General features: G+C 39.6%; 1 protein-coding gene across 5 annotated transcripts in view; it reads left to right on the top strand.

The window, feature by feature from the left end:
- Positions 1–232: 232 nt before the first annotated feature.
- Positions 233–13,476, top strand: part of LOC146617566 (myelin transcription factor 1-like protein) — a 65,731-nt gene continuing 52,487 nt past the window's right edge. For all 5 annotated transcript variants that reach the window (XM_085372009.1, XM_085372008.1, XM_085372005.1 and 2 more), the window contains exons 1-3: positions 233–287; positions 1,045–1,078; positions 10,093–10,155. In XM_085372009.1, the coding sequence (XP_085228135.1) occupies positions 233–287; positions 1,045–1,078; positions 10,093–10,155 (152 nt within the window). The remainder of the gene's footprint in view (positions 288–1,044; positions 1,079–10,092; positions 10,156–13,476) is intronic.

Below are 13,476 nucleotides of genomic sequence, written 5' to 3'. Positions count from 1 at the left end.
TTTTGTTTGCACTATTTAGTCTAAACAGTATCTGTCGGAGCTTTTGGAAACTTGGCTTTCCCGCTTGTAATTAATGACTTTGACGCTGATGTGAATGATGCAAATGGGAATTAAAGTCCTCATGTCTCCAAGGACAGCTTAAAGCAGAGGTGGCACAGTGCCTCACGGAAATATGAACACAACTACTTCTGCCACTGCAGTTTCAGGAAGCTAACTCGTTTTCCCTCTGCAGATGGAGGTGAATGCAGTTGAAAAACGCCATCGAACGCGATCCAAAGGAGTCAGAGGTATGTGTCTGTCCATCTGCCTGTCAGGTTTTACAAATGTTTTTTTTTTTTTTTGCCAGAGTGGCTCAAGACCGCTGAATGAATCACCGTGTATTAGGAAAAAGCCAATTTAGACATCTAATATGTTAGCTGCTCCTGTCCCAAAACTTTTATTCACACAAATTTAAATGTAACAAATCTTTCAACATCTTTTCCTTGTGAAAAGTCTCCATGTCAAAGTGTCCCTGTGCAAGATATTGAACTCCAAATTGCCTGTGATGCATCCATTGCAGTGTGATTGTGTGCATGATAAAGGACATATAATAAAGAGATGTATGAATGAATGTGTGTGTGTGTGTGTAAGCGGGTCAATGTGGCTTGTACCTTAGAAAGATCTCTAAGGGCTCAGTTAAGGTAGAAAAGCACAATGATGCCTGAAAGCAGGACCCAACCTGTTAACCTGCACGCAGGATTAGGTTTATATATCATTTTTAGCGTGGGCTATTATTTCTCTTATAATCCTCGGTGACCTGTTGTATTATAAAAAGGAAAGTAAGTTTGTCTACAACAGTAAAATTAGAAGATACCTTTCTAGTGATGTCCAGTTAGTAAATGGGGAAATTTTAACATATTTTACAGGTTGTATTTCTGCCTCCACTTCATGCTAACTACAGTGGGATCATCTGAAGCACAATTACAGTGGATGTGTTTATTATTGTTAGCTCGTGACTGTTGAAAGCATTAACATTAATCTTTCTTGTTGTGTCCCTGTCTGCAGCCGCCGTGGAAGCAGTAACACAGGAGTTATTCAGGTAGGTAAACCTCTGCTGATCTCGTGCATCCATCACTGTACTGCTCTTTTTTTTATTCTTTTTTTATTGCATTTTGGCTTTGTATTGAGGCAGCAGCTAGCATTCATCAAAGAAAATATTACTGAGAGACTTTTCCTGTATAATCAGTTATATGTCATTTCTATCCATCATCTTGCAGTTCTTATTCTCAGGCCCACCACGTCTGCTGCTGGGGTCCAGCCTGTGAAATACAGGAATCGGCCTGATGCAGTACATCAGATTTTTGAGCCTGAGCTGAGCTCGAAGGCGATAAATAAATACCGTCGGTCGCGTGTTAATTTGTCCAACGCTGTGTATTACACGAACAGCTAATTTAAATTAAATGCAGCCAGTAATTCATTAAATTTTGATGACTGACTAGAGAGAATCAGCAGCAGCTCCTGACAGTGACTGCTGAATACCACTGCTACCTGTGTGTGTGTGTGCATGTGTGTAAATGTGTGTGTGTGCGAGAAGGGCAGGTTTCTGCTTCACTTAATCTCATTTAGTAAAACTGACAAATATTGGTGTGTGCAGCAGATTATGGTCGAACCCAGTTTGATCCAGGTCAGCGCTTTACTGTAAACAACATGTCCTGCCTGTGCCGCGTGAGCCCGGAGCGAAGGAGCAGAAAACTCGGCGTGATTCACCCTGAATTTAAATCTGATGGGTGCTGGTGAGGGCCAGACACGGACAGGACAAAGTCAGCAGTAAATCGTGGAAATGATTCACAGAGTAAATACTGCAAAATATTATAAGAACATCATGACCAATCGCTTAAATGTGTTCGTCAGTTTTATTTTTTCATCACAGTCGTTGACTAATCTGACTAATCTTCGGGGATAAACATGTACAAATAAATTTGTCATTGCGGTGTGATGCGGCAGATTGGGGGGGGGGGGGGGGGGGGGGAGTGAAATGAAAATTCTACCATGACTTAATTTAAATTGCTAAATAAATACATCACATCTGTCAGCTCAGTGGGAATCAGAGCTGCAGCTAATGCTGCACCACAGCGATGAATTTTAACTTTAGCTGCAGTAATTTCTGGGATGACTAATGAGTATTTAGTATTTAGTATTTATTTATTTATTTATTGTCATTGTCAAGAACAATGAAATTGCGTTTGGGGCTTCCATACAACCCAAAAAAAAGAAGAAAATAATAAATACCCCTTAAAACCCAAGTGTACATATTTAACCCAGTGTGACTCCAATGCAATAAGACAATCCTTAGCAATAATGTTCGTAGAAATTCAGACAAAGACCTGAGAAACATGACAAAATACAACAATGCAACCCATTCAATATTATTGTACTGTGAGATATGATATCAGATATGATAGTTATCATACAGCTAATGGTGGACATTTACAGTTCCCTGCGGATGGTGTTTTGGTGGCCCCCTTGAACTCTCTTCTGGTGTAACCATTGGGCTGCAATTTCAGCTTGTACCCAGGAAATGTCAACATTTGATGAGCACACTGTGGGGACAAACTCTCGTCTAAATCCCGGTGTGCCTGATATGTTTCTGGCTGCAGAAAACAAAAGGAAGAAAGCAAAAATCATACCTGATTGTAATCTAGCTGTTATCCCCTTCAAGGTTGACTCCTTTTGCAGTCCATTTCTGAGCCAAGAACATGTGCTCCCACGATGTGATTTGGATTTCCTTTGGGGAAGAGGACAAAGGGTGCATCAAGTCACATGACCCTGACCTGATGTGTCAGATCAGTTTCTTATGCAAATTTATTAGCTTTGTTAGCTTTTTCTGCATTAACTCAGATCACGCTCCTATTCTAATCTCAGAATGATGAAGCTTAACTGAAGTTTAAATAGGCAATGTCACACCTCTTATTCCGGTGTTTTCAGCTGCATTGCCACACAGGTATAAAATCAAGAACCCAGCCACAGTCTGCCTTAAACAACTGGTGAAAGAATGTGTCGTTGTAGTCGAGCGTGGTGCTTTAACAGGACGCCACCTCGATGTTTCATGATCAACTGATTTTGATGTTATTAGCAAGTGGAAGTGCTGTGGCAACTCAGCTGCAAAGTGGCAGGATTGGGGAGTGCCAACCTGCACAGAATGCTCTGGTGACTGAACAACTGCAGAGCTCTGAACCTCCTCTGCCTTTAACATCAGCTCAAATACTGTGTGCCGGGAGCTCTGTGGACGAGCAGCTCCCTTGAGAAGAGCTGGCCAAACAGAAGAAGAATGAATTGGATTGAGGAGATGAGCTGACTGAACGGACAGGATACGTAAAGTACAACTACAAGATAAAGAAGAATAGTTTTTAAATATTAATCATGCATACTCCAAGAAAAGTATGGAGCTAGTATAATGGGTCCCCTTTATTTGATATTATAATGCATGACTGGATGTTTGGTGGAAAAAAAACAGATTGGGTGAACATTTTTCTGTTTGTGTGTCCACCTATCTGAGACATACTGATAGATGATAGGAGTGGGAATGGGATACTTCTTTCTTTATTAATGCAGCCCTGCTGTTGGTAATCAGTCGTTTTCAATCAACTTCAATCAGTGGATTTGAATAATTGCAAACAATAATCAGAGAAACAGAAGATCAGAGGGTGCAGATTTAAAGAAAGCCATTGTATTGCGTCACATGACTGTGTCTAAACTTTAACTCAGGGAGGGTTAGCACACAGCAAGCCATTCAATCTCACAATGAATCTAAAAATGCTCTTCAGATGAGAGCGACTTGAAACTCATTTCAATAGTACTGTATGTCACTGTGCTGACATCAGTAAGACTGATTATTACACTGTGACCGGGAGAATAATGCTGAAGTCAAAGGTATATTCAGCTGCTGTGGAAACAAGTGGAAATATCCCACCGCACAAGAGAAACAACATTTTGTAATTTCAAACTCGGGCTCGTTAAGGTTAAGGTCGCACTGATGCATTGTAAAAAAAAAAGTTTTACCGTGTATGTTTGGCTCTAACCACACACACACACACACACACACACACACACACACACACACACACACACACACACACACACACACACACACACACACACACACACACACACACAAAGCTGTGGTGGGATCAATAATGCAGTGCTATCAGTCTCAGCTCCCACACCGGTTGATGAGCTGCCTCACCTTGAACAAACCATCTCCTTCTCCTCCTCTCCTCTTTCTCCTGCCATTCCTCCTCCATTTGGCTGTTTTTTCCTTCTTCTTCACCTCTCCGTCACTCTCTTTTTGTCTTCCTACTTCTCATTTTCCCTCTCTTTTACTTCCACTCCTTGTTCCAATTCCTCTCATTTACCTACCTGCAGTCCTACTCTTCTTCCTCCTCTTTAACCTCCTCCCCTCTGTTCTCCACCTCCTCTGCCTCCCTGCGCTCGTGAGCCTCACCTCTATTTTCGAGCAGCTCTCATTTTAGCCCGAGGTTGCAAAGCATATAGATCAGGTGATGTTGGGTGGGTGGAAGGGTGGGTGGAGCTCTGCAGTGCGGGGTCAGAGGTCGTGCTGGGTGTGGAGTCCCTGAAGGCAGGCAGCGTGATTTGGCTGAACGGTCTGCGTGTCTTCACTGCAAAGAGGTTTGAAAGCGTGACTCAGAGCTCGGGAGAAATCTACAGCTGTGATGCAGAAATAAAAAAATTAATTAATAAATACATAAAGAGATAAGAACTGTTAAAGCTGCGGCTGACAGATGAAAATGTTCCACATCTGTCTTAATGAACCAGAACAAATGCTGATAAAAAAAAAAAGAAAGATGCAAAACATAATCCAGGAAATCAAAATTGGATCACAGATGTGATTTTTAAGGTTTTGTCCAACAGCCAGTGCTTCACAGGGTTTTATGATGCTGCAAGGGAAGACTGATAATCATAAAGGGAACAAGTAGAGATGCACGTGCAAAGTAATCTGCAAACAGTGCATGCTTGTGTGTGGGTTTTTTCATGTAATGAGAAGACAAACAAGCTAAATCCCTGGGACAAAAACATCATCTCCTCTTGCTGCGCTGCTTTGCTTCCAGCATGACTAACAACTTTACATCGCTCTGTCAAAGGCTGCTCTCTGACCCAAACACTCGCGTTTCTGTCATGTCCGCTGGATCCCTTAAATTTGAATTTCATTTTGGCAAAGAGGACAATATTGCACGGAGCCAAGTCTCGCAAAATTTTCTGCACACTGCACATGAGGTCCATACTGAAATCGCAGGTGCACGCGTGCCTGCGGTCTGAACGGGATATCCATGAAGCAATAAAACAAAGACAGCAGCCACACTGGCAGTGGTTACAAGAAGATGAAACTGAAAGTGATACTGTTAATTTAGATAGGGCACTTTCTTTTCTTTCAGTGGGAGGAGTGGTCCAGTGGTTAGCACTGTTGCATCATAGTAACAGGGTCTGAATCCACCATGCTGGCTGCATGGAGTTTGCCTGTTTCTCTGTGCCCGTGGATTCTCACCAGCTACTCTGGTTTTCTACAACACTCCAAAGACGCGTGTGTTAAGTTAACTGGTGATTCAAAATTTTGTTGGTGTGAACCGCGTTAGTTGTTAAGAGGATGGATGGATCCTTCTGGTGGGACCTTCTAAATAAGCTCGTTTTTCGGCAGACAGGTCTGAGTCTGTGAAGTTTTTCTGTATCACAACAGACCATTAGGTGCTGTGGGTCCCTAAGCATGAAATTTCAAAATAGACCTATTATGGTTTTCCTTATTTTCTGCTGTTACAATGGAAAAAATATCGAAACCAAATAACGATCTATTCAGGACAAAAAAATCCACACTGAGAAAACAAAAAGCCCACTCCACATGATTAGATCTATGAGTTACTTTTCCAAAAATATTATCTTTTATCTTTTGGGTTCTTAAACAACTGAGGTAGAAACTCGGTAGAAACAGCTCTGTAGAAACAGCTTTGGTTCTAGTGGAATTTCCTTTGAGATAATTTTCTCATATGCCATGCTGAAATCTTTCCAGAATCTTTCTGTGAAGCATCTCAGTACAACTGTTATTAGGTCATAAATATGTCTTTATGATATTGGGTAGAAGTTACACTTGTTTGCGATAACCAGTTAAAATTTATTAATCCGTGCAAGCAATGAGCATAAACTGATTTTTGATCTGCTAGTGAAATTTCAGTTTCCAAATCTTTTGTTGTAACCTCTCTTGGGAGACAGACACTATCTCTACTTTTAAGATTGGGCTTAAAACTTTACTTTTTGATAAAGCAGTTAGGGCTAGATCAGGTGACCCTGAATTCTCCCTTAGTTCAAGTATGCTGCAATAGGCCTAGGCTGTGGGGGATTCCCATGATGCACTGTTTCTTTTTCAGTCACTATATGTTTATACACCAATCTGCATTTAATTATCAGTTATTATTATCTCTGGCCTCAACCACAACTGGTTGCGGCAGGTGGCTTCTCCTCCCTGAGCCTGGCTCTGCCAGTTTCTTCCTGTTACTGTCCTCTGGTTGTTGGGGTTTTCTCTGTATTATTGTACGGTCCTTATCTTACAGTATAAAACGCCTTGAGGCAACCGTTATTGTGATTTGGTGCTATATAAAAAATTTAACCTCTTTGATGAGCAGGATGTAAGGTGATAATAAAATTTAAACATTTGTTTGTCGTCAGTATTTCAGTCAGTTTTTCGGGGCCTAGTAAGTGAATTATGCTTTTATGTACAATTGCTTGTATTTGATTGGCCAGCACTGCACAGTTTTGCTGGAAAAGGTCATCATATGTGCTGAAGGAAAAAAAAAAACTGTTATCCTTGCATTTTTGGCTGAAGCCTTTTGTATTGGTGCCCCTGTGGATTAGAAATGAATGAGGAGGCTGAGTTGAAGCGCTGTTGTCTGTCTGATTGCCGACTGTAAGAATAATCCAATGAAAAGCAGTGGCCTTAAATTTAGAGGAACTACAATGGAGTCCAATGGTGAAAAAAAAAAAATCACAGATAAGACAGTCCAGATCACAACAAGCTAAATGTGGACAAATGTGGGATGTTACTAATGCTGAGTTTACACCAGCTTCACACGGTTGTGAGTAGTTTTCCATTTTTACCTTTTCTCTGTGCTAATGTCCACGTTATTCACTTTAAATCTGTATAAATTTTGACTTTGTGGTAATTCACATTTCTTCCCAGTTGGGCTACTTTTTTCAAAGTTACTCTCTCTCCTGCAGCATTTACCTTTTAGAACTAGAGGCCCCAACACGTGAAAAATGGGATATTGCTGTACAATCTCAAATAATTTTAGAAGAAGCCACCTCCTGTGGAGTTCAGAGGTGATGGTATAAACAGGATTATGCAGCATTTTTTTTTTTCCAGAGGATCATCTTGACTTGGACAAAGTAACTGGTGGCAACCAGTGTTGGTCAAGTTACTTGAAAAAAGTAATCAGTAACTAATTACTGATTACTTCCCCCAAAAAGTAATCCCATTACTTTACTGATTACTTATTTTCAAAAGTAATTAATTACTTAGTTACTTTTTAAAAACACGATTTACAACCTGAATAGGTGATAAAGCGATAGATCTTTCAGCCCAATTCTACTTTTTCTGCATAATCCATCATACAAAATGTAATCAAATGGAAAAGTCTCTTTTTTTAACTTGTTTTATTAGTTTTAATCTTTTAACTTTATGCATCAAGCAAAAATTAAATTATATGCAACATTCTCTGACTTCAATAAATTAGTTTTTAAAGCTATTTTCTGCACATTCCAGCACATAAAATAAAATATTTTTTGTGTTTACACTCACTCTTTCAAATAGATGCAAGTAAAACACAGCAGAAAATCAATAAAGTCAAAGACTCAGCGGTGCTGTTGCTCTATTTTCACCTGTAAAGCAGGACTGGCATAGGCGGAGGTTTACCCTGGTGCAGGTGTGCCGCGGTCAGTTGAAGAATCCGCGACTTTCTCTGTGAATTTCCCATTACGTCATGGCGCACTCGGAGCTTGCTTGGAAGTTTAGGGTTTTTTTTCGCTGTAAAAAGAAGTTTTCTTCCCACGCACAATGGACGCTAATGTTTTTGTCACTTTTTATGGAATCAAACTCAAAGTAAGGTCAGTACTTCCACGCTTTAAACGCTGCACGCTCATACTCTCTCCTGCACTCGATATGTGATCCATTGTTGATCTGCACACAGCTGTTGTCACTAACGGCGCACTCGCTTACGTCACTGTCGTGAGACATTCTCGCAAAAAATCAGGTTTTAGTAACGCAGTAACGCAGCGTTCCTACGGGAAAGTAACGGTAATCTAATTACCGTTTTTGCAATAGTAATCCCTTATTTTACTCGTTACTTGAAAAAAGTAATCAGATTACAGTAACGCGTTACAAGTAACGCGTTACTGCCCATCTCTGGTGGCAACACAAAGCTGAATAATTTTAAAGGTGGAGTGTTGGAAATCTCACCACTAGATGTCAGTATATTGCAGATTTCATTCAACTGAATTCTGGTTTCCTATCCCTCGAAATTCAAGTGTAAAATCTCAGCTGTGGTGGTGGCCACTGCAGAGCAAGCATGATAACCGGCAGTGACGTAATTTTGTGGAAAATGTATTTCTTTTTCCTATGGGGCATTTACGAAGTTATGCTGGTGCTTTTAAAATTCATGTTTGAGTTTATGCCTGTGTTTTTTGCAAGTTTGGATTATAATATTTTTGTTTTGTTTTGTTTTTCCCGCAGTACATAAAAATTGGTGTATCTCAAAAATAAAACTATGAAGACACTCAAAATAAATTTCCTGTGAAACTTTTTGGCATTTACAGTTTTGAGGGATATCTCTCTAAAAATTCTCTAAAATAGAAATATGTGTAAAAAAAAAAAACCCAAAATGATTTTTTTTTTTAGTTTATTGCACTTTTTTGCCATTCATGTAGGTACTATGGACTTGAATGAATTTGGGATATAATGGTTGTATTGATATAGCAACTTGAAGTACTCCCAAAAATGGCACTACAGCATGTAAAAATTTAAAGATGAGCTCTGGGTTCTATGGTAGGTCTTAAAGGGTTAAAATCTTTCTCTCTCTGTATTTAATGTCATTTTTTCCCAGCGCTGGTCGGGTTGTTGCTTTCCTTTATTTTTTCACTTCTTTGTTGTAGAGCAACCATTCTCAAATGATAAAACTTAGCTATGATCCTTCATATCTTGGGTCTGAAGGTGCAGACAAGAATTTAAATTTTGCCTCCACCACAGGTAAAACACCTACGATTTCTCCTCTCCTACATGTTTTCCATACTGCATATGTGTCTTTAGCCACATACACAAAATGCGGTCTAACTCGTCCACTGTATTCAAGATGGTGGAACAACATGGCAGCTTCCACAAAGCGGTGCCCACACCTATGTGTTTTTAATGTTTTAATGTATTAATTCTGAGTTTATGAGAGTGCTTCAGTTTATTGGAAGACGCACTTACACACTATTCAGTGTATATTTATGTGTACAATATTTGTTCTATTAAATAACCTCAAAAAGTAACTCACTGTACCTTTATACTGAACAAATTTCATGGCCATTAGAGACTGCTTTGTGTACAGAAGCTACTCTTTCAGATTAAAACCCTTGTAAGTGTAGTGGTATCAGGTAATAACATACTTATAAGCATCTATTTAACTTGCATTAATCTGACTGTATTGTAACCTTTATGAGGATATTTTCTCTCGATGCATGTCATAGATGCAAAAAAGCATACTTAACTGTTAAAAAATGCATAACAGTTTGTACACAAGGAGAACAGAAATACTTGGAGAATGTAAAAAGTCAGAAAAACACATGTACGCGAAAGTCTTAAGAAGCTATACAAGCTATAAAAAACTGCAGCAGGGCATGAATGATAGATATAAATAGGCTGAACGTGCAGCCCTGGATGAACCTCAGATATCATTATATTTTGCGTGCTGGATTGAGATGGTCTGCGTGCGGTACAGGAAAAATAAAATCCAGACTTGCTGAAGGACAGATGATGTGCTGCTTGTTTCTTTCTGACCATGTGTGTTTCCTTCTCAGCTGTCCCACCCCCGGCTGTGATGGCAGCGGTCATGTCAGCGGGAAGTACGCCAGACACCGCAGGTATGAGATGCTCGACATATTTTCTACAGTGTAAATGACGCTCTTAGATACTCTTAGAATAATGTTAGGTGTTGTAATATATTGTCATGTCAGTGTCTTTGAGCTGGCGCTGGTCTTTATTTTCCTTGTGCCTGAGATATGAAGCTGCTTTAAATGAAGCCAGTGCAGCTGAGGTCTGAGGGAGCTCTAAAATATGTCCTGTATATATGAAAGGTTGGGATATCGTCCTAATCAGCACACGTCATCGGCTCGGTCCTGCCGACACTTGTGGAACTAATCATCTTTATTTAAGCACTGGACAGCAAATAATCTGTTACAAGGTCCTTTAAACTGAGTATTCAAATACAATTAAACTGATGACATGAACAGTTGTAAGCTAAAAGACAATTTAAAGAAGGATATGACCTGAAATAAAGTGGAAAAAAATGAATATAGTCAGGGAAATACTTGCATAAATTTTCAACAGTCCATTTTAAATAGGGGTTTAGGAGATGTTAATGACACCACCAGCTGGTTTCCTCCGTTTCAGAGCCCCGGAGCCTCGACTTCAAAGACCGCTGAGACAGATAAAACACCTCAGCCTGTGAATTGTAAACGACATACCGAATTGTATGGTATTACAAGGTCATGTAGCTGAGAGAAGAGGCTTACTAGTGAGCCATCAACAGGAGCTTAAAGTGAAATCGTAAATGCACTAGTTTACTAAGAAACTAAGATCAATTTAGCAGCAGCTGAGAGACCAAGAAGGGAACATCTAATGGTAATTTTTTTGACAACTTTTTGACTGCTTGCTTTTGCCAGTAAAGCTCATCAAGAAGTTGTTTTTGGTCCACATAAAACTCAAGGTAATTTTTTAGATTGACAGAGAGTAAGTTTCTTAAACAAAACTGTGGATTTTTCTCTTTGTGTTGGACAAATTATCAGTATATTCTAATCATCTGAGGTGCAAAAGTAAAGAGGTTCATTACACGTGAATGTTTTCTATTTTGGGTGTTGATTGACTCTTAGGTTGTGTCACATCCGCCATCATTAGCATTCCTGTTCAGGATTCTTTTAAAATGTCACTGGAAATCTTAAGCTAGATCACAATTGAAGATTTCTGCATGGTCTATCACATGACCCAGTTACTAATAGACAGTACTGGCTCATTCTGGAGCTATTTGGGTAAATGTACACATACAGATGTGTGGGCTGTGGCATTGCAGTCTTGTGCGCCGCTATGGCACAATCCTGCCGTAACGATCAGGGTAAAATTGATTGCATTGGAAACAATAGCTCAAATTAACAGACCTTCATTTGGATGGAGTGATCCTGTCTTTCACTGACATGTTTCAGAAATATGGCTTGGCGAAGACAGAGAATTTTTGGACATATCTACCACTGACAGACTGTATTACCAAAGGCCAATTTATCATGGACAAGAACCCAGTGAGGGAATTTTTTGGATTCTCCTGAGATGGTGCATTAGGCAGCTGTGTTTTATAAAATATTCAACCAATTTAAAAATGATGCGTTTAATAATCCGACGATTATTTGGCAAAAGGAACGTAGATACATTGTAACTATGTATTACATTTTATTTTTTCTCCCTCTAAACTTCATAGTAAATAGACTAGTTTTTACATGATGCTGTTCTGCTCTACTTGAGCACTTGGATACAACATGCCTCATTCACACACATGGGGGGAAAATTGGGGTTTAGTATCTTGCCAGGGATTGAACCACCAATTTTCTGATTAGTAGCTGACCTGCTCTAGCTGCCCCCAACCTTATAGCTCCTGGTATTTCCCCATGGTCTCCCATCTGAGATCAGACAAGATTGGGCTTGCTTACACTTGATGTCCAGCGACATATGCTCGAAATGCAAAGCAGGAATATTTATACATTCCAGTCAATCTTGGCCACTTTCTCGATCAGTTGGAATCGTTGACCCTATGACTAAGGAAAGACACTTCCTCCTCAAACATAGAAGCTACGTTAGAAATGATATTATATTAAAAAAAACATGTTGGCAAGAGATCATAATGGTATTGAAAACCTCAGCAGATCTTTGGGATGGATTTTTATTGGCGATGTTTGAAGTTGTAAGACATGGTTGTTGCCTTCTTTGTATCTTTCTGTTTCTATGCCGTTGCCCCTTCTTTCTTTCTGTATTCATGTACTTAAGTAAAATAATGGATACAAATTGTGTATATTGTGAAATATGACAATACAGGATTTGAACAGATAAAATGGAGAGAAAAGTGAAAAAGAATAACAAAAAAGTTGCAGACTTTTCTTGGCGGTGGCTCACAGGCTTCAAACGTCTCACTCAGCAGCTGAGAAAACGAATCCTACCAACATTAAATGGGCTCATGTCACGGTTTCAGACCTCCTCAATCGGCAGGTCACAGCCTTCATCTCAGTAAATTCGTCCCTCTGTCACGAGGCTGCAGATAGAAAAAAAAACCCCAATCTGGTGGAGTGTGGCGCTGCGAAGTCCTCAGGTCACATCACTCGGGCTGTAGGACAGATGGTTTGTGCCTCAGATCTCTATCACCTCTGGAAATAGTGAATTACCAACATAATTAGAGGAGCTCTAAAATTTAAAAAAAGCATTAAAAACTTTTTTTCTTGCCAAAAAAAGACAAAAAACAAACCTGAGGAAGTTATGTATGCACAAACATAGAAGTGAAACAACATGAAACCACCAAACTTTTTCTGCACAAATCCTGGTAGAACACGTATGAATTATAAAAACCAGGTGAAATATATATCAAAGCAAGTCTGCTGTATCTCCACTGAAGTAGACATGGATCACAGAGGTTTTCCCTCAAAGAAGATCTATTTGAAATCTGAATATGAGAATATATATATATATAGATATAGATATACATATATACATATATGTATGTGTGTGTGTGTATTCATAATAAATGTATATATAGAGATTATATACATATTATATATATATATAGAGAGAGAGAAATTTATTATGAAATCCAAGCACTTGGATTTCATTGGAGTATGTCCAAAATAAGCATAAAATATCTTTTTTAAGTGTAGGTGGTTGGTCTGTGTGTGCGTGGGGGAGGGCGGCATGCAGAGGGTGCACAGCTAAGGACAGCATTTCGATAAAGCCCGTGGTAACAAAGAGATAATGAGGAGGGCATGATGGTGAATCGCTGGCAGGGCAGACGGATGGCGCAGCGAAGGGCACAGAGGAAGCTCGGGAATTTCAGTGTTGGGCGAAGAAAGAGTCAAACGGGGGGGAAAGAGTGTCAATATAGGAAATGCACACCTGTTTATTAACGGTTTCATGTTGGTGAGACGACAAAGATG

This window comes from Diplotaxodon limnothrissa, linkage group LG15 (assembly GCF_057381915.1).
Source record: "Diplotaxodon limnothrissa isolate DT_005_m linkage group LG15, D_limnothrissa_male_GT1.1, whole genome shotgun sequence".
In the NCBI taxonomy this organism is placed as follows: Eukaryota; Metazoa; Chordata; class Actinopteri; order Cichliformes; family Cichlidae; genus Diplotaxodon; species Diplotaxodon limnothrissa.
The sequence above is the reverse complement of the archived record's forward strand: the minus strand, read 5'-3'. Positions and strand labels throughout refer to the sequence as shown.